Source organism: Narcine bancroftii, chromosome 3, assembly GCF_036971445.1.
Source record: "Narcine bancroftii isolate sNarBan1 chromosome 3, sNarBan1.hap1, whole genome shotgun sequence".
NCBI classification, from domain to species: Eukaryota; Metazoa; Chordata; class Chondrichthyes; order Torpediniformes; family Narcinidae; genus Narcine; species Narcine bancroftii.
Window position 1 is genome coordinate 211,893,238 of NC_091471.1, and position 21,178 is coordinate 211,914,415.

Here is a 21,178-nt window from a genome sequence, read left to right on the forward strand (position 1 = left end):
TAGTTTACTGTACAACCCAAGGGATGTTCCTGGAGCTACCCTAGAGTTGTGCACATCAAATTGCAAGTTTAAAACTATTGAAAACCTGGTTTGCACATATGTAATGTTTTGTTGGCAGCTCCCAGTTAACCCCTACCAGTCTGCTATAGATGAACTTTAGCAACTGGTCTCTACCCCACCCTAACTATTCCACTTGACAGGAGTCTGATGAAGTCAGTGTTAAACATTGCACAACATGGAATACCCATTCACCCATTTCAGTTGTATGAGGGAGCAGCGAAGTCCCACGTTAACTGCTCGTAAGTTGTGACAGCTATAAAAATACTTACAGGATGGAGAGACTAGGGATATGTGCCACTGAATGATTATCAGAAAGATCTATACAAACACCCACAGAACGGCCCCATATTATCTCTTCCGATGATCCGGCCACCTTTTATAGCTGTGAATGTAGGACTTATAATTGAATGACTTTGTCACCTATAAAGCGCAGAACTCATTCTGGCTTCTGCCCTTTTTCTTTCCTGTCCTATTGATGGTTTTTTTTGGCACAAAAGGTTGACTGTCCACTACCTACCGTGGATTCTGACTGATTCACTCAGTTCCTCCAGAATTTTGCATGTTGTTCCTATTTTCCAGCAACTGCAGTCTCTCATTTTTGTTTGTTGGGCACAGAATCTCTTCACTTTGATTCCCATCCTGTTTCCAATATTTGGTGCACTCAAAAGTCCTGCGTTACAGTTTTGCTTAGTTAACGCCTCTCTTCAGAGCACGCTACCAGCTCCTCCTTTGGTACCCTTACGAATTCTTCATTAGAGCTTTTGCACAGCGAGTGGCCCATTACAAACATGGATAGCTAAGGGAAGACCCAGACTTTTTTTTATAGTGTGGAGATTAGTCTGATCAGTGTGTAGAAGAACACTTGACCAGGGTCCAATTCAACTTTAACACAACTTCACATATTTGAATTCTGTACTTCTGTATCTCTAAATTAAATGCCCAAGTTTCTGCTCTCCCCCAATGTTCTTAAGTCTCTCCGCATAACTAATTGTTGATGATCTGGAAATGACTTCTTGTATTTCAACCTTTATGTTTTGAATACTGTGCAGATTGCTGGACAGTTTACATTGTTTTTAATACTGTTTTTTTTTGTGGGAGACATTTGTCTTTGCTCGCTTGTGCAAAACACCAGATTATCGACTGTTGGTTGAAATAGACGAAACTAGGTGTGACATTAAATACCAGTAGATTTCCTTGCACACTTCAGTACTTGTGATTAAAGACAAGGGTCCTTCCCCTTTGTTTATAGTGGTTATTTTACTGTCATACTTCAACTCATTTCTGGTTATTTGAATGTAAATTTTTTTTCAAATTTTATTTTATTAACACGTATCAAGATTACACACATATGTCAAAGTTAATCTAGTCAAGAAAAAAACATACATGCTTTTTTCATTTTTCTCCCCCTCCACCCACTCTCTCCCACAGAAAAAAAACCCAAAGGAAAGAAAGAAAACAGAAAGAAGGAAAAGAAAGAGAAAGAAAGAGTAAGAACTAAACTAATTTATAATAATACTGGATATTAATGTAAAATTATATATTATGCTAAACACCACATAACTATAAGAACATAATGTGTATAAAAATTTCAAAAACTTGTACAGGTAATAAATGTGAATTATACCTTCAATATGAAATAACATAAACATATTACAGCATAAGATGAGGCCAGGGTGTGACAGATTACTCCAAAAATTAACTGACAATCCTAATATGGTTAATTATAAAGTAACCACACCAATCTTTTGCATATTTGGGAACCAAATTTTCAAAAAAATCTCCATACTTGTTACTTAAATTATATGTAATTTTTTACCAAAGGTATAAAGCTTTGAATTTCGCTGTGCCAACACTCCAATGCTAGATCTGTTTCCAATTTCCATGAAACTGCAATACATTTTCTAGCAACTACCAATGCAATCTTTAAAAACTCCTTCTGAGACCAATCAAAATTAGTCCCCGGGTAAACCTTTGATATATCTTCTAATAAAAATAATATAGGATTTCGTGGAAGTGGAGTCCCTATTACCTGTTGTAGAAAATCAATCAATTTGTTCCAAAAGGAATTCAATTTAGGACATATCCAAGTGGTATGTAAGGAAGTACCTGTACTTCCTTAAGCTCCTGTTTAACATTTATCCCATAGGTCTAATTTCAGCTTATTAAGCTTTTGAGGTGTAATATACAACTGATGTAAAAAAATATATTGAACCATTCTATATCTAATATTTATTGTATTTTTCATACTATCATGACATATCTGGGCCCAATTTTTATCATTTAATTTGAATGTAAATTTCTTCCTTTAGTTTGTTCTTGACCCAATTTAACTGATTTGGGTTCATCTAGAAACATGCTCTAACTTTTCTGTCTGGATCTTTTTCCAGCACTTATTGCCCCCATACCTAACTCTCCTAATGTCATCCACTGTTCCATAATCAACTGGTTGGGATCCATAGATTGAGTTTACTGATGGATTTGATAATAGGGCAATGTCAGATGCAATCAAATCACATGGGTAGGCAGGGGGAAGCTTTGGTCACAAACCTGCCATCAATAAAATAAAGCCTTTTATTGATGGCAAAACCATGTCCCATATTAAAGCTGACAAGTTCCTTCAATGCTTCAAATTTATTTTGACATTAAAAACATTAAAAACAATTAAGAGTAACTCTTTTAAAATCTAAAATGATTAGAAAAAGATATAAGTAACAGAAAAAGATATAAAATAAGTAACACTTATTTTACAGCAAACATAAATACTTAAGATTGTCAACCTTCCTTCACCCCTCTACAAAATAGTCATTGAGGATTTTCTTTAACCAGGTCTAACCTTTTGCACAATCTATGTGCAGATTCCCCAGCATAAGTTTTAGAGAAATATCAGCAAATTTGTGCTGCCTTTATTGGACTCCATATGGAGAACAAGCAGTGTTTCCTCCTGATTGGCCGGTAGGAATTTGTGAGCAATTTCAGGATTCTGTTTTCAGGTGCACAGGTGGTGATGCCCCAAAATAGTTGGCATTTCCTGTCGAGGGTTCGCGTCAAAAATTAACCACAAAAAGAAGCAATTCAACATTCTCAAGGAGTTAATGGTTTATTAAATAATAAACAAGGCTCTTAATGTTAAGTGTAAAAGGAAACAAAACTACAAAAAAAACTGAAAAACAGTATGGCTGCACAAACATATCTTCATTATAGATGAAGTGATTCAACAATCTTATCAATGTGACGTCAACAGGCTAAAACGTCTCATGGAAACACAGGGTGGGACCATAATTTCTTGAGTAATACTCTTTACTTGGAGTGTTACATCACAAAATCACACTGATTTTGTTTTAGAAAGAACAGAGTTAGCGAACCAAAAACACAATACACAACTGGATTTAAGTAATGAACAGTTAAATAGCATGAAGTTGTTTGGATACATGGTTGAGATTTTATATTTTATTACATCTGAAGCAAGGATTGATAATGTCAACACTATAACACTTATTTTAAGGCAGAGCCTTTCTCTCATAATACATCCTGGTTAGTGCGATAGCTGTTTCTATATCAAGTACATTACAGTGAAATAATCTGGACAGAAATATAATCTATCAGACATTGCTGTTATGAGAAGAACAACAGGGGAACAGATAATGTGTAAACATTAACATTTTACTATTGAGCTTTTATAAGTAGCTGCTCAATTCATGTAGCCTGTCTGGCTGGTCAGAATGACAGCAGAGAACTATTTCATGTCCGCTTTTCCCATTTGATAAATGCCACGACGACTGTGATATGTCTGCATCCCAATTCAAAGTCACAATACATAATAGGATTAGTCAACACACACTGTGATAAATGATTTCAGACAAATCCCCAGATCATTTGCCTATGACAGAATATTGATGACTTCTAAGTCAAAAATAATAGCTAATGATTAAGTGTTACCAGTACAACATCGTGAAATGTTCCTTTTGTCTCAATAGTATTCAATACCTTCAGCACCCATTTTCTACTAGGTGGCTGGCTAGATTTTATACACAAGTAATTTTTGATTCAGAGTCATTGCATTCTTTTATAGGCTAAAGTCTTGCTCTAAGTTCTACATGCATAAATGGTTAAGGCTAACTGAACAGTTCTGCACGGCTTCCACTCCTTCACTGATTTCTTAGAATGTGTCTGAACTTTTTCATGAAATGTCATGGAAAGTAAGATTTGGCATGAAAAGGAATAGAGTATTGCGTTTCCTGTTTGTGATTACATCCAGACATTCAGCATTAAAGTATACAAAATGGCCCAGTGTAGATCACATTGTCCTGCAAAGCTACAGTATTTACCTATAGTGTAATTCAACTTGTATTTTTTCAGTTTATTTTTAAAATTTTCTCCCCATTTTTCACATGCAAGGTACACATTACTTTTAAACTGTATTAAACCAAAACATTTTCTTTTAAGTGAGATTTGCCAGTAATTAAAACAAATGTTAAATGTACTGGTTATTAAATAGGTGGCGCGGTTAGCATGGCGGTTAGCACAATGCTGTTACAGCGCCAGCGGCCTGGGTTCGGCCTGGCAGGAGTTTGTACGTTCTCCTCTGTGCCTGCCTGAGTTTTCTTTGGGGGCTCCGGTTTCCTCCCGCTATTCAAAAAGGTACGGGGAAGTTGCAGACCAATTGGGCTCGTGGGCCGGATACCGTGCTATCGAAATTTAAACATCACAAGTATCTAGGCAAAGTATGAAGTGGTTTATTTTTGATTAAACACCATCGAGGCAAAAATAAAAATTTTTTGGTAAACTGATACAAGTCCATTGCATAAGGAAGCGGAAAAAATTCTTGACAAATCAAAATAACATAAGTCTTGGAAAATTTAATAAATTAAAGTAAATGGGAACGATCTCAACATTAATAAAGTGCATGAAATTAAAAGGTTCTGCAGAATTCAAAGTGGAGACAGTAATTTGCAGTGATATAAATACATTTATTATTTCTACTTTGGTCTGCAAGTTTGGAATAAATAAATTATTGGAAGAATTTTGAATGATGGAGAAATAAAATAAGAATAGCTGCTGTTTGGACAACTTTTAAAATTAACTTGTGTTAAACTTAATTCGAGCCAGGTTCAAAGTTATAAATGCAAGAGTAAATCTGGATGTGGTGCAAGTGTCAGCACAAGTATCAGCCCTAAATCACTAACTCCTCCAACCCTACCCTATTTGACATCTGACTCACCCCATCCCCCACCCGCAAAGGTTACCAGGTAATAGGAAAAGACCAAGACTCGTGCAGTCCTTGGCAGCACATCCTGAGCGAAGAGCAGCTTCAAGCAGAGAAGTGCAGAGTTGTTTTAACTAACGTAGCCCTTCACCATCCCATAACACAACTCCAGTCCTGGCAAAGTATAAGTAGGCATTACCTGTAAAAGGTATCACTAGGATAATAATGAGATGATTCAGCACAACAGAATAATTGATCAGTTACAAGATTATTCAGCTCATGAAGCAATTGTTCACATGGTCACACTCAACAATTCTATGCCCCATAGACATGTAATTTAATTTTAAGTTCATGTCCAACCCCTTCAGAAATTTAGTATAGAATCTATGTCTACTGTAGAAATGAATTCCAGATCAGAGCAATGACTGAGAATAATGCATCCCTATTTCCTCTTGAAATTTTCTTTCAGATGACATCGGAATTCTCAGATCCCTGTTGCATTGACTATTGGCAGCACAGTCGGCACAGCAGTTAGTGCAACGCCAACGATCGGGACCAGGGTTCAAATCCTGCACTGTCTGTAAGGAGTTTGTACATTTTCCCCGTGTCTGTGTGGGTTTTCTCCAGGGGCTCCAGTCTCCTTCCACTGTTCAAAATGTACCGGGGCTGTAGGTTGTAAATTGGATGGCAAGGACTCGTGGGCTGAAATGGCCCATTACCGTGCTGTATGTCTAAATTTTAAAAAATATATATACTAGTATATTGAAAGTATCTCTCCAAAAAAATTACCCAAATCCTTCAGATTTTGCATAGTCTCACATCTTCTTTAGCCTCCTGTAATTTAATTTCCAACTTCTCAAGTCTCTCCACAGAATAATTTTCTCTGTCATCTGAGGTATTGTTCTGGCAAATTTGACACCTTCTCCAAGGCCAGAACATTTCTCCTGAACTGTATTGTGAAAAATTGTACAAAATATTCCAACTGAGACCCCAACAATAATAGAAAAAAAATTACAGTAATTTTTAAATTCTGTTGATCAATCCAAAGCTCCCATAAGCTTTTCAGAAGTTTTATTTTCCAAGTTGACTTGCAGTCTTCAAAGATTTATGTACCTTTTAAACATATATATCATGCTTCAGGCTTCAATTCCAGTTTGTACTTTCATTCCTTAGTGAACTTCACCCATGTAACCCAGGTTGGGCTTTGAAAGCAACTGGAGGTTTAAAGGTTTAACCATGAGTCTCCGACCCTAATTCCTAACCCATCTAGATCCCATTTTGTTATGTTGATGCTTAAAGAGATAGGAGTCTTCAAATCTAAATTTATAACCTTAATAAATTTAGCCTCCCTGCTTTGATCAATCTTGCCATTGAGTAAACTGCAACAATGATCGCTTCCTGTCCAACTTCACTCCATAATCATTATGATTACTAATCCCGTTCAAAATGGAGTAAGTTATTGGTGGAACCTGATTGTGTATCAAAACAATTGTAATTCTCAGTTCTGCCACAAGAATGTAGGGCTGTATTTTTTTCCAAATGCAGACAGACTCTGATAATCCACTATACTCAGCTCACTGATGGTGATTTTTCAAACTACAGGATATTACTTCTACAAAGTCCTAAACACTGCTGCATGTTACACATGATCATACATTTTCTGGCTTAAGGGAAGAGCAGGCCCAGTGAGTTGAAAGGGAATATAGGAACCAGAGTCTGGATAAGTGGAAAGGAAGCACAAGAACCAGATCCTTGGTGTATATACTTGTTTATAAACATACAGGCATGGCAAGCAATTAGGAAAACAAATTATGTTTTGACCTTTATTACAATAAATTAAAAGTAAAAAAATATGCTTACTGGGTTATAGAGATTTGGTGATTGTATCCACTATTGGTGGCAATTATTTTTATCTCCTTAACAGCTTCACCAGCTAGATTAATGGTTACAGGGTGTTGTCTTATGGGAACAGATTGAATAAAATTGGCCTGTCCTTTTTCAAGTTTGGATGAGCAAGTGCTGATCTCATGGATTTTGGGATGTTCAACATTCAGACAAGGTTGATGCTAAGGGGCTGCTTCTTCTAGCTGAAGACTCCGCAACTTGGGAGCATAGTCTCAGGTGAAACAGTTGATCGCTTAGGATATAGCTGAGGAGAACTTTTAAACAAATTGTTGCAAAGCTTTGGATTTTTTTATCTCAAAAAACTGCAGATCCTCAGTTGTTGAGCATGTTCAATTCTGAGCTTGGAATTTTAGATTTTAAGTCAATCAGAGGGAATGGGGATCAGGTGAAGAAAATGGACTAGAGGCATATGATCTTACAAAATGGCAGAACAAACCCAAGGGTCATTTGGCCTATTCCAGCATTATTTTTTATGTTCTGATTGTTCCACACTGGAAAGTCACTTAAAGAATGCCTTGAGTCCTGAACCAAAATTAATATATAGAGATAATTAGGTTTAACATGGGAAAATATTAGAAACAGCTAACTATTATATTTGATATTTGAAACTGGATATCTGCATTTGCACATGCTGAATATCTGATAAAAGTATAATATTCAGATCTGTTGCAGAAATATACTACCAAATATATTGGTGTCCTAGTAATTCAGAAAACATAAAATTTTCATCATGGCAGTTTAAAAATTAAAGCAAAACTATCATGAAACTGTTGGATTGTAAGAGAAATCCAAATTGAATCAAAAATATTCCTCAGAACAAATCTTTTATCCTTAAATTTTTATGTTGACATGTGACTAATGTCTTCAGAAAACAATTGGCTACCAAGTTTCTTCTAGGGACATTAAATAAATTATATGCGTCAAACTACTCAGAAGACCGAACATTATCATTTCACAGCAATAAAAATCGGTCACTGAATGTCATCTTACAAGTAGTGTCCGTTTCCTAGGGGGGGGGGGGGGGGGGATAAAATCTAAAATGTCTAATGATGTTTCCAGGAGTGAAGATGGCACCGCTGCCGCTGGTGCAGACCCGTGGAAAGTGAGGGTGTGGAGATGCAGTGCTCCCACGGGGTCTAGCCACCCAATATACTGCTGTTGGTTTCACATGGGCTTTGAACGGCTCGTTGATAGAGCCGACGGTGATTTTAGTTGAAATCTTGCGACCGTAGGTCTGCACCCAAGATAACAGCGCCTATTAATTGGCAGCAGCCATGAGGGGCTGCAGATTCTGGGGAAGTGGAGGACTGGAGCATGGCATCAGAGGACAGGAAGATCATGCACTGTCTGAGAGGGAGAAGCAGAGTAGATGACCCATGGGGACAGTGACCACAGCGGCGAACCAGTGAGGGGGCTCTGCAGCTGAGGGACCAGCTCATGAGGCAGACTGCTGGTGACTTGAGGAACCTGTGGAAGATATAGGCTGCTGGAGACTGGTGTCAGTAGACTTGCGCCAGGCTGTGGACTGATGGAGATGAGCTTGAACTGGCAGTGGGGGGGGAGGTGGGAGAGTACCAGGTATTGGAACCGGATGCAAGGAGGTGCTGAGGACACTGGAGAGTCTTGGGGGCTGTGGAAGTGCTGGAGGTGAATCTACAGACACTCGGTGACTCAGGGTGGAACTCTCTTTTGCTTCTCTCTCTCTGACTGTAAGAGGTGCTTAGGCAATTCCTGCCAGTGGTGAATCTGTCTGGCTTGCAGCACGCAAAAAGAAACTTTATGTTATATGACACTGTTTTAATTACCATAACAATAAATTGAATCTTGAATGACAAGGATAAAAATTTGATGGAGTGGTTTTCAATGTCATTTACTTGCACCGGAAAAACAGGCAGCCAAACCCTTAACACTGGATTCTCCCCACCTTTTGAAGGATGCCACACGTGAAGTAAACCTGCACCTTCATGCTTTAGGCTGTCTATGCACAAATTAAGTCTGTCAATTTTCAGGTATAAATGTCGTGCTTTTTCCTGCATCTACCAAACTGACAAGTCCAGACACCAACCTATGCTTGTGACCTGGCTGATTTTCAATCAGTTTCTTCCTTTGACTGGCTTTCCCATTGGCTTCAATGCTAATTTTGCACTGGTGGCTCCATAATTACACTGAAAATGTGGCCTGTTTGGACAGTGAAATAAACCATCTCATTTCAATATGTTCTTTGCAAAACTTCAAGTAAACCACTGTGCAATTCTAAAAGAAAAATATTCAGTCACGTCTGGATACCATGGCATAGTTGTTAAATTACTAGAGTACTAATCCAGAAACTTCAATGAAGAATCTAGATTATGAGTTCCAATCTCATCACGATATCTGGTTATATTAATGTAGAATAAATCAGATAATAAAAGCATGACCATGGAAGAACACTCGTCATAAAACATTACTAATTTTTAATGATGTAGGCTATTTAGCCCATCGAGTCTATGTCAGCTCTCTGAACATCCCCATAAGTCACATTGCTTTATTTATATCTCTGAAACACATATTTCCTCACACCCCCATCAACTCCGGCCTAATTCTCCTGTCACCCATCTCCACTCAGGGCAATTTACAAAAGAAAATTAAAATAACTAACATGTTTTGGAATATGGGTGGAAATCAGAGCACCTGGGAAACCCAGAGTTACAGGGGCAATCTACAAACACTGCACAAACTGCGCTGGAAATCAGATTCAAATCTGGGTTGCTTTCAATGTGTGGCAGCTGCACTAGCTACTGGGTCATGGTGCCATTCCTTTGGCTACACTTGTGTCCTTCAGAGAAGGAAAAAAACTGGTTTTGTGCAACTCCAGATCCACCACAGTCGTTTAACTAATCTGTAAAATGGCCAATTAAGTTTGATAAATATTTGTGTTGACAATCTCTCTTGATTAAATATAATTCTATCCTATCCTTTAAACATCTGTTGGTGGAATATCCATACCAAACCTTCACCTAAAATAAAATAAAGGATTTTTGTGGTAAACACATCTAAGGCACTGCCTATAAAGGAGTATTTCTCAGATCTTCACTTCCTAACTTTTATAGATCTGTCTTGACATGCCCTACTCCAACAGTATTAAGTCATTACAACATCTAACAGACAGAATTATTCTGCCGATTGCTCAAGGTCTGTTCATTTAATGTTCATCAAATATAGCCAGGTTCCATTCGACCTCGTTGGCTTTTTTTTTAAAAAAATGAGTAGGACAACCATGTGTTCAATGCTTTCATAAACAAACATATTTCTGACATTCATTCTCAACAAGGGAAACAAGTATGCATCTGATGCAAAGATTCTTAAATACCTAATTAATAAACAGTGTTAAATATTAGATAAGAACAAGGCAGCATGCAAGTGGCTTAAGACATAGCTGTGGATTGCTAGACTGAGTTTTTTTGTCGTACAAGGATACACTGCACAAATGTCATAAACTATACAGGAAAGGAATAGCCACTCAGAATGCTCTGTCACACTTTACATTTTGTGTCTTTTATGAAAATGCATGCAGATTTTTATCAATTTTGTTAAAATTTGCAAATATCGAGTTAATAGTAATTTTACAGCATTTGTTGTTATCTTATAATTAGTATTTGTACAGCTTTTAAAATATTGCTGCATACTGCAGCTCCCATAAAACAGTGTTTAGGATTGCAAAGGTACCTTGCTTTGATAAATCAAATTATATCTAGACCAATGATTGTCATTCAGAAACACTGCCCACAATATGCATGAGGCATTGAAGGAGGCAGTTGTCAATCACCTAAGCACATTTATCCATTCATTAATTTTACAAAGGGCAACTATTGCAAACAAAGTAAGTTTCATAATATTCATTGATCCATAGAATACCGGAAGAAAATCTTTACTGCATATTCATTTCTAGTTTTTAAATCAAACAACTTATAAGCTAAATATAGCAGAAAGAAATGGCTGAAAACCAAAAACACACATTTCACTGCTTCACATCTACTCCAATATATCTCATAGTCTAACATACATCAAGACAAATGCACCTTACATGTAATTCACTAAAAATATACTAGTTATATTAAAATATAAGTTAGCATGTATGATAAATCTTGGATTATTTTGAAGATGTCATTTAATCACTTTTGCAAGTTAGAGAAGAATGCAGAACTTTAATGTACAGATACAAGTAAATTAAACACTCTCAGCTCCATTACTGAAATACCAAACCCAGAAATAAATTAAAATAAAAACCCAACACTGGATAAACTCAGCAGGTCAAACAATGCACTTTATATTAGCAAATATAAAGATACATAATCAACATTTCGGGCTTGAGTCCTTCATCAAGGTATGAGCAAAATGTAGGCAGGCGGGCAGGATTAAAGTCTGCAGACACTGTGATTGAAATATAATATGTATCTTTATCTTGCTCTGTACACTGCTTGACCTGCTGAATTTCTCCAGCATAGTTCTTACTTCAATCACAGTGTCTGCATACTTTCTTGTTTTACTCCCAGAAATAATTCACATTTATGATTGCATGAACATTATAATTAGAACGTCACACACCAATTGCTGTTGAGGTGCAAGTGACTTATTTACATCCTCTGGACCTCCACATGGACAGTGGTGGAACCCTCGTTCATCTGCCCTTTGATGTTAAGCACAAATTCTGTATCAGCTGCCTCTGTAAAAAAACAAGAGGCCAGAGCAACTGATCCCTGCCCTATAGCTGGACTGACAAGTTCTGTATTTCTGCTAAGCTGAAGTACATTGCAATGTTCATGCATTGATTAGAATCATTCAAAAAGGGTAAATTTGGGTTTTTTTTTTCTTCCAATTTAAGTTCTTAAACACTTACATACTCAGTTTTAACTATGTTTCAATGTTTTAAGGTATTATACAATGTATTGCACTTGGTTTAAAAATATTTTTAACACCTCTTCTTCCATCCGGACACCTTCCAACCAGAATTACATTAACATTAACTTTTCCGATTTCCATTAAATCAACCCCCCCCCCCCCCACCCATCATCCCTCTGTCTCCTTTACTAGCTCTGTCTCTCTCCCTTTTCCCTCGGCCTCCTTTCACAGAGCCAAAATCAATTCTCACCTTTCCTCTTATCATATCCAATTCTGGATTCCTCCCCCTCCCATTCTTCCCCCTTTCTCTCTTCTTTAATTAAGATGTCTGTCTGGTTTTTGCTTATACTTTGAAGAAGGGTTCGGACCCGAAACATTGGTAACATACCTTTACCTATAGACGCTGCGAGACCGGCAGTATTTCTGTGTGTTTTTATTTTAAATATTTTTAATTATTTAAGACCATTTAAGCCTTTTGTAAAATATTCCTGATAATCAGGGATATTTTTTTACAAAAGATTATTTAAACTGCAAGTGTCAAGACCACACGTGGAAAGGCAGTAGAGTAGTGACCTCCATCAATACCCACTCTGCAGATAACACCGGTGGTCAAAGTTACAGCAAATAAGAATGGTATCTCTGATCGGAGCATTGTCTGATGTGTACTTTTGAAGATGATCAAATGTAAATGCACTCCTGCCTGACTTGTAACTTTTATGGATTGCGCTTAAATTAATGGAAGATGTTAAAAATTGCTCACATGCATTTGTTATAAAGCACCTCTTCATCATGGTTAAGTAAAAACTTCATCTCGATCTCAGATTTCCCCAACAAAATCTTTCCAGATTACATCAGTAAGAGTTATCTACCATTTGTAGATTTTTATATGAAAGCTGATTCGTATCCACACAAAGAATCTAAAAATGTTGAATATTTGGATAAGTATTGTATATTTCAGCATATAAGTCAAGTGGGATATAAGTTGACCCCCCCCCCTTTCATCTTCATTTTAAGAGTTTTATGGTATATCTGACGTATGTTGACCCCAATTTTTTTGGCTGCCTGAGGAGCCCCATTGAGTGGTGTATAAGTCAACCCACAAAGCTCACGATGCCTGAAATGGGCTGTTGACCAGCAGATATATCGACCACCATAGATCGCATGGATTGATCTGCTGGGCATTGGCTGGAGTTGATTACTATCATGGAGGGACCATTGAGACAACACAGCACGCATCAAAAATATGAAATGAGCTTTAAAGTGAAAGTGATAGAAATGCCCAAGAAAACCAACAACCGCACTGCTGCAAGAAAATTTCATGTGGATGAGAAATCAGTAAGAGATTGGAGGAAGAAGAGACTTTAAGAAACAGACCAAAGAGGCAATGTTCTTTGAGAAAAGGAATCACTCATTGGCCAGAGTTGGAAAATTACGTTGCAGAATGGGTCCATGAACAGAACCAAGATTGCTACATAGTGAACCAAAATAAAATAAGAACATTTGCACTGTAGTGGGCCAAGTCGCACCCAAACCGCAGTGATGATTTTGAGGCTACAGTCGGCTGGTGCAAACATTTCATGAACAGGAAAAATCTGGTATTACATCAAAAAAACAAAAATCGAACAGAAACTACCAAAAGATCTTGATCATAAAGTTGTTACTTTTCACCAGTTTATTATACGGAACCGACAGAAACACCAGTTTGCATTGGCAAATATCGGAAACATGGACGAAACCCTCATGAATTTCGACATGATAGGCAATAGAACCGTGGAATGGTAAGGTGTTACAACTGTGCAGGCTTACCGTGGTGTTATCGTGCATGGTTGACAGGACAAAATTAAGATCCATGGTAATTTTCAAATGCAAAATTAAACAGAAAATGAAATTCCCTGTAGGTATTTTTGTACATTTTCATGAAAAAGTATGGATGGATGAAAATGGTGTAAAACTATGGATAGACAATGTGTGGAACAGGCGGCCAGGTAGTTTACGCAAAGAACTGAGTTTACTGGTCTGGGATATGTTTTGTAGCCACTTAATTGAGAACACTAAAAGTAGATTAGCACAACAGAATACTTAAATGGCAGTTATCCTGGATGGTTTGATGTCTCACTTGCAACCTCTGGATGTCTGCTTGAAGAAGCCATTCAAAGACCATGTCCATGTGCGCAAGAAATGGAATACATGGATGTCGAGTGCAGAAAAGATACTCATGGAACAGAGTTAAAGTTGAGTCTGTGATAAAATCCGTTTAAAAAGTGCGGTATCTTTGTGCAACTGATGGCACGGAAGATGATTTACTGTGGGACACTGATGACGAAGCAGAAACCGCCTCATCAGATACAGGGACCCATTATGATGACTGTTTAAACAGTGAGAGTATGGAGGTGCTTGCTGCCATCTTTACTTCAGACGATGATAACGAGAGTGATTTTGAAGGGTTCTGAATGTGTTGTTTCCAGACAATGTTAGTGATTTTGAAGGGTGCTAATTGTGTTGTTTTCTATAAAAATCTCAAAGAAAATCTGTCACAGTCAGGTTTTTATTTCAGTTTTTCAAGGGTCGACTTATACGCCAGATCAGCACGGTTTGGATTTTGAGCTGAATTTAAGGTCTAAAAAGTATATCCAGTGTAAGTCGACTCCCATATTTTTGAGTTTTTTTGGGTTTCATGACTTAACTGATACACTGAAATATATAGTATATTCTAAAATTATTTTCAAGTAATGTACGCTTATGAGCATACCTTTTTAAAACATGGATTAAGTTCAAACTAAAATTGAAAGTAGATTGTCCAGAACTAATGTGATTAGAGCTGGTGGTAAAATGTTTGCTTTTTGTTTACAATGTTTGTTTCTTGCATCTGCCTTTTCATTTGTTGCAGATGGAAACAACAAACTGCAACTTGAACATTTGTATTACATTAGTTTCTTTTTATATGTCCTGTAAATATAAATATTACAAAGCAGCTATAAAATAGTAATTTTACAACGCTATGTTGCATGCTAAGAGCCTCTTCAAGATATGGACATAATGACAATACACACATGTCCAGGATATGTTGCCAATGGACCACATTCATTATCAATGCAAAATCATATGAATCCCCTGCCTGTCACTGGATCATCATTTTTTTCATCCAAAATAATGGATTTATTACAAATCCAATCTTTTTCCGTATTTATAGATTGTAAAATCTGATATCTAACTGTTCTTAACTTTATACAATAATAGAGGTTATCCTGTTTTCCAAATGAATTAATTATATAGACAGATTTGAAACTTGAGTAATGTTTAGACTAAACTTTATTGCAGTTGGGATAACTTTTTTTGAGCATTCCACAAGAATTATAAAGTTTGGGGTCACTCATTCCCCATCACTGATTTAAAAAAAGCTTAGGTTATATTTTTTGAAAGGGGAATTTTAATTGGTATGTATAGCTATATCCTAGTTCAAGCACACATTGCCAAAAGCAATGATTATGATCTTCCAGATTAGATATGTCATAGTTAGATACAAAATTATACCATTAGTTACAGAAGTTTCTCAATGAACATTAACCCAACATAAAAAGGCAGCTAAATATGGACTGATCCCTACAGTTTCTGGAGACCACTTTCCATTAGCCTGACAATCTGTCCATGTTTTGCAATCAGAGCCCATATCCACTGACAAGTTCCACACAAAATGAAGAAAGCAGATACAGCATTGGCATTTATGCATCGACTATAACAAAGTAAACTATCCAAGATATTTTGCCTAAGAATTACTAAATGAAATTTCAACCATATGACATTTGAACAGGTGACTATAATTAGTGTTCACAGAATTTGCCTGAAATGAGGGAGGATAAGAATTTCATAAGGCAGTGAAGGCAAATCTGCCAACGTAGGATTATGAAGAGTGGGGTGCATAAACTCAGTGTTATTAGTGAGGAAAAGATTATAGAGGTTGGGCTGAGGGGGAACAAAGATTGGAGCAGAGAGTTCTTTCAGCAGGTAGCAGCGCAAAGAATTGAATATGAAGACTGGGATCATTAAGAAAAAAATAGCAGCCATCAAGCTTAGGAAAGTGAATGTTGGGTTTCCTGAATAGGGTGATAGAATAAAGCCATGCGCACAATTATATTTCAAGTTTTCTGAGTACAATAGTTATTATTGGCTACCTCAGAACAAAGCAGATTAATGGTGAGGAGGTGGAGCTGGTATTGGACAGTTAGACAGTTAGACAGCTGCCTCAGCCACAAGTAAAGGAAATCTTTTGATTGGCCTTATCCAATATTATAACTCAGATATTTCAACTGAATAGGCATATGTGCTTCTTGGCTGTCATTTGGGGCCTTTAAAAGCTATGTAGCTGGTGAAAGAGAGATGTTTTTCAACTCATTTGTACCTTGGAGGTGTTTATTTTAATTGGTTGAAATAATTCTGAATATTTTCTTTCTCAATGTTTCACTCAATGCTATGTTATTCAAAGTCAACTTAAAATTAAAGGCAGGATGTCCCATCAATGTGTAAAAATAAATCAAATCAGAATAATATCATTTATCATTGATGTTAATAGCATCTGGGCCAAGATTGCGCTGATTATAGAAGCACCTTCTAATGAATGACTGGCTAACATGTAACTATTACAGATAAAATGTGTCGCTCCATTTCACTGCAGCCAATTGAAACTTCGTGTTTCTGAGTGTTAAAGATATTGCATATTTGCAGAAATGTTAGTGACATACCAATGGACACAATCTAGATAATTGCACATGGTGTTAGATTCTTGAGTATATGCTTGTATATATAAATAAAGTGCAGTATTAGCTTTGCTTTTTCTCCTGCTTCCTATCAAGCACATTTTCCACAGGTATTAGCAATAAGCAGTAATTATACCTATATTAATTTCTTTAATCAATCTCAAGCATCCTCGCTACCAACTAGCCTATTAGCAATAACTTAATATTTTACCAGAATCATTGTTTAGGAACCTGCATCAATTAGTGAGGTGTTAACAAATTATTGCCAGGCAGAAGTTTTTGAAAAATTTCTTTTGGACCAGGATAAAATGCACCTTGTCATTAAATCCTGAGCTTCCCATTTTCTTCCCCCCCTTCCTCAAGTAGTTCTATTACACATTAGTTCAATTAGATGGCAAATTTTTGCAGGTCTTCAGCAAACAATAATCTAAGCTTAGATCTTATAGTACTGAGATTTTCATGCAAGATTAGCAGAACTACAACTTCTACGCCTGCACATATTCTCAGAACTGCTCTCAAAATCCATCTGCAGATGATATGGCACACAGGATGTTCTATTTGTGAGCAGAGGCATTTATTTTTCTTCGTTCGATTGCCCAGGAGGAATTTTCCTGTTAAGATATATATACACACACACACACACACACACAAACATACATACACATTTCTAGTTAAAACAGCCGTGCTTTTTTCTTCATGTCATTTCTCTTCCATAATGCAAGTCGATTAAATTCTTCTATTGTCATTCCAAATACCCGATAGAATTCCTCTGGAGACAAATGTCGCTGGAAAAGAAGAACAAATACTGTATTGTACGAAAAGAACTTAAGCAACACACAATAAAAGCAGAATGCTTTTCAATAAATTTGAATTTTATTCAAAATATTCTGATCATATATTTAAAAACATAACTAACAGCCAGAGGTTCACTGCATATGTTGCAAATTTGAAACAAAAACCGAAGATGCCATTTGTGCATTTTTGTTTCAGATTTTTAATTTTCAATTTAGGCCTACATTTACAGGTTAATGGTGCTGAAGATCTTGTCATCATTATTTGCATATTCAATCTAATGTATATAATGAACAATCAAACTCAAAGGCACTGTAACTTCTCTGACCCTCCCAATACCAGTCAGCAGTCAACAGTTCTGTTCCCCACTTGATTTTTATCCTGCTGCTGCCCTGATGTCACTGTTATGGAGGTGGTGGTCAAGAAATAGTTCTTCATCCCTGAAGTATTAAAGATGAATATACTGTGCAAAGCATGGTCTGTGCTAATGAAAAATATCAATTATTGTCTTGATATGAACTTTGGATGGTTCAGTTAAAACAAGGGTAGGAAGAGGAACATTGTGCTCTTTTTTGCAATATACAAGGTCTTGATGCACAATATGTAAGGTGCAGAAATAGACCACCAAACACACCAGATCAAAGGTGGTTCCATATAGTCTTTCCAAAATCTCATCCTCAAAACCTATCAGATGAAACATTATAAAGCATTGAAGAAAACAATGTGTGCATTTGTCGATGTGTGTTGGAGGCGAGGGTGTAAATACGCCAGAATGTGGCACCATATTCTGGTCCCAATATTCATGCAGAGGTGGGATGGAATTGAGGGAGTCATCAATAACCAAGAAATTTTACAAAGGCAGGAACATGGGAAAGAAGAGTTCCAGTGAAATTAGCAACTAAGACTCAATGAAATTTCCTCTCTACCTTTCCTATCAAGCAGCTGGCTAGAGAGAAGACTGGGCAACAGTTAGATGGAACTACCTGTCCATAAGCAGCAGCAGGAATTGATCCCCAGCAATTGAGAGGATTAGAGGAGTTAATCCAGATATTTTCAGTTCATGACAACCGGGAAAATAAAGGAATCACAAAAGAAAGAATTACTGGGAAAGAGGGTTCACTCAGAAGTGGGATGACTGGGTATAATATCCATGTGTTGGGGAACAATAATTGTTACCTTGAAGCTGTATTCATTTGCGGATTGACTACTGTGTGTACTTTGCACTATAATGCTGTTTATAAAATGCTCCAGATCGAATCGGTGGGAAGAAGCCATAATCAACTAAACCTTATAGTACAAACACAATGCTGGAGAAACTCAGAAAGTCAAATAGCTTTCTTTATATAGCAAAGGTAACCATACATAACCAACAATTGAGTCCTGAGCCCTTCTGACCTGCTGAGTTTCTCCAGCATCACATCATATTCTTCATCTCTCATGCACCACTCTGTCAACTCTGCTGCAATGGACCATATTATTTTTAAATACATTTTATTTTTCATTTGTGTCAAAACATATAACAGTATTTATCCATAACATAAGAATAAAAACTATGACACAAAAATAATGTTTTTATATATTTTCTCCCCCCCCCCACCCACACCCCCAAAAAAGTAGCAAAAAGGAAAAAGAAAAAAAGAAAAGCCTGCCAAATAAACTTATAACTTTTAATGAATTAATTGCAGTTTACATAATAATCTTAAACCATAACTAATTAGGGCGGGTTGGTGGACACTGCAGGTAAAGTCGTAGCAATAAAATCCATGTGGGGTTTCCAAATCTTATCAATTCTTTTCTGGTTGATTTCATAAGTTATGCATTCTCTCTAATGTTATACAATTTAATAATTCTGTTCACCATCTATTCAATCCCACAATATCACCAGATTTCCATGTTACAGCTATAGATTTCTTTGCTATTGCTATTGCTACACTTAAAAAACTTCTTTTGATAAATATTTAATTTCAATTGGGAAATAACTTCCAATAAAAATACTCTGGGATCCTTCAAAATTTGTCCCAATATTTGTATCCTTCCAAAGCTTATCTACCTTTTCACATTGCCAAAATGCATGCAGAAAAGATCTTACTTCTTTATTACTTCTAAAACATTGATCAGAACAATTCGAATGAAGTGCATATAATTTATATGGAGTATAATATAACTGATGTAAAAAATTAAATTGTACCAATTGATATCTAACATTAATTGTATTAGTTACACTTTCATAGCATAATTTTGACTATACTTCTTGAATCTGTACATTTAAATATTTTTCCCATCTGGATTTAGATTTGAATAAATCCTTTTACTGAACAGTCTCTTGTAATTTGATATATATATATATCAAATTATATAAGTAATAAATCTATCAATAAATGTATCCATTATTAGATATTCAAATGGACTTTGTTCTAGTAATTTAAAATTTCTCTCTAATTTTCTTTTATTTAGATATGATTTAAGTTGATAATAAAAATGTAGTGTTATGTGACATATATTTATCTTTCAATTGGTTAAAAGTAAAAAAAAACAGATCCCAAAAAACAACCCTTTAATTTATTATTCCACAATTATACCAAACATCAAAATAATAATTATTAATTGTAAAAGGAATTAAAAGATTTTTAATATCATTTTAGCCAACTGATATTGGCTAATATTAATTCCTCCTTCTACATATTCTCCATTCCATACTTTAAGAATATGCTTCAAAATTGGTGCATCTGATTTTCCTTTTAATGATCCCCCATGCCGTTTATATAAAATATGTTCAGAATTACTTTCTCCTATTTTACTCATTTCAATTTACACCCATGCAATCTTTTCATCGGTCTGATAACAAGAAGACAAAAATCTAAGTTGAGCTGATTTATAATAATTTTTAAACTCAGGCAATTGAAGTCCCCCTTGATCAAATTTCCATGTTAATTTTTCCAATGCCATCCAAGGCATTTATCCCTTCAAATAAATCTTCTTACACTTTTATTTAAATCCTGAAAAAAACATTATTGGTACAAAAATTGGAAAGATTGAAAAAGGTATTGTATTCTAGAAAAGATATTCATCTTCACACAATTAATCTTTCCTATGAAAGAAATTGGCAAATTTTCCATCTTAATAAATCTTCTTTAATTTTCCTCATTAGAGGTATGTAATTTAATTTAAATAAATTATTTAAATTCTTATCAACATTAATTCCTAAATATTGAATTGCACCAATCTGCTATTTAAATTTTGTCCTTTTCTTAACTTGAACATAGTCTGTCTCAATCATTCACATCATTTCACTTTTATCAATATTTACTTTGTAACCTATACTAACCCATACTCCGCCAATCAATCATTTACTTTTTTTAATGAGCTTTCAGGGTTTGTAAGATATATTACATCACCAGAAAAAAACCTAATTTTGTGTTCTTTATCATTTATCTTAAAGCCCACAATTTCATTATCACTTCTAATCACATCTGCTGAAGGTTCTATAGCTAATGCAAATAAAAAAAGGAGATAATGGTCATCCTTGCTTAGATGATCTTTTCAACGAAAAGGACTGATATTTCTCTATTTGTAATCAATTTAGCCTTTG

At 35.9% G+C, this 21,178-nt stretch overlaps 1 protein-coding gene across 1 annotated transcript in view; it reads right to left on the reverse strand.

The window, feature by feature from the left end:
• Positions 1 to 10,334: 10,334 nt before the first annotated feature.
• ablim2 (actin binding LIM protein family, member 2) overlaps positions 10,335 to 21,178 on the reverse strand; it is a 381,413-nt gene continuing 370,569 nt past the window's right edge. Inside the window, exon 22 of the mRNA XM_069923131.1 lies at positions 10,335 to 17,582. Within this exon, the coding sequence (XP_069779232.1) occupies positions 17,469 to 17,582 (114 nt within the window). The 3' untranslated portion in view covers positions 10,335 to 17,468. The remainder of the gene's footprint in view (positions 17,583 to 21,178) is intronic.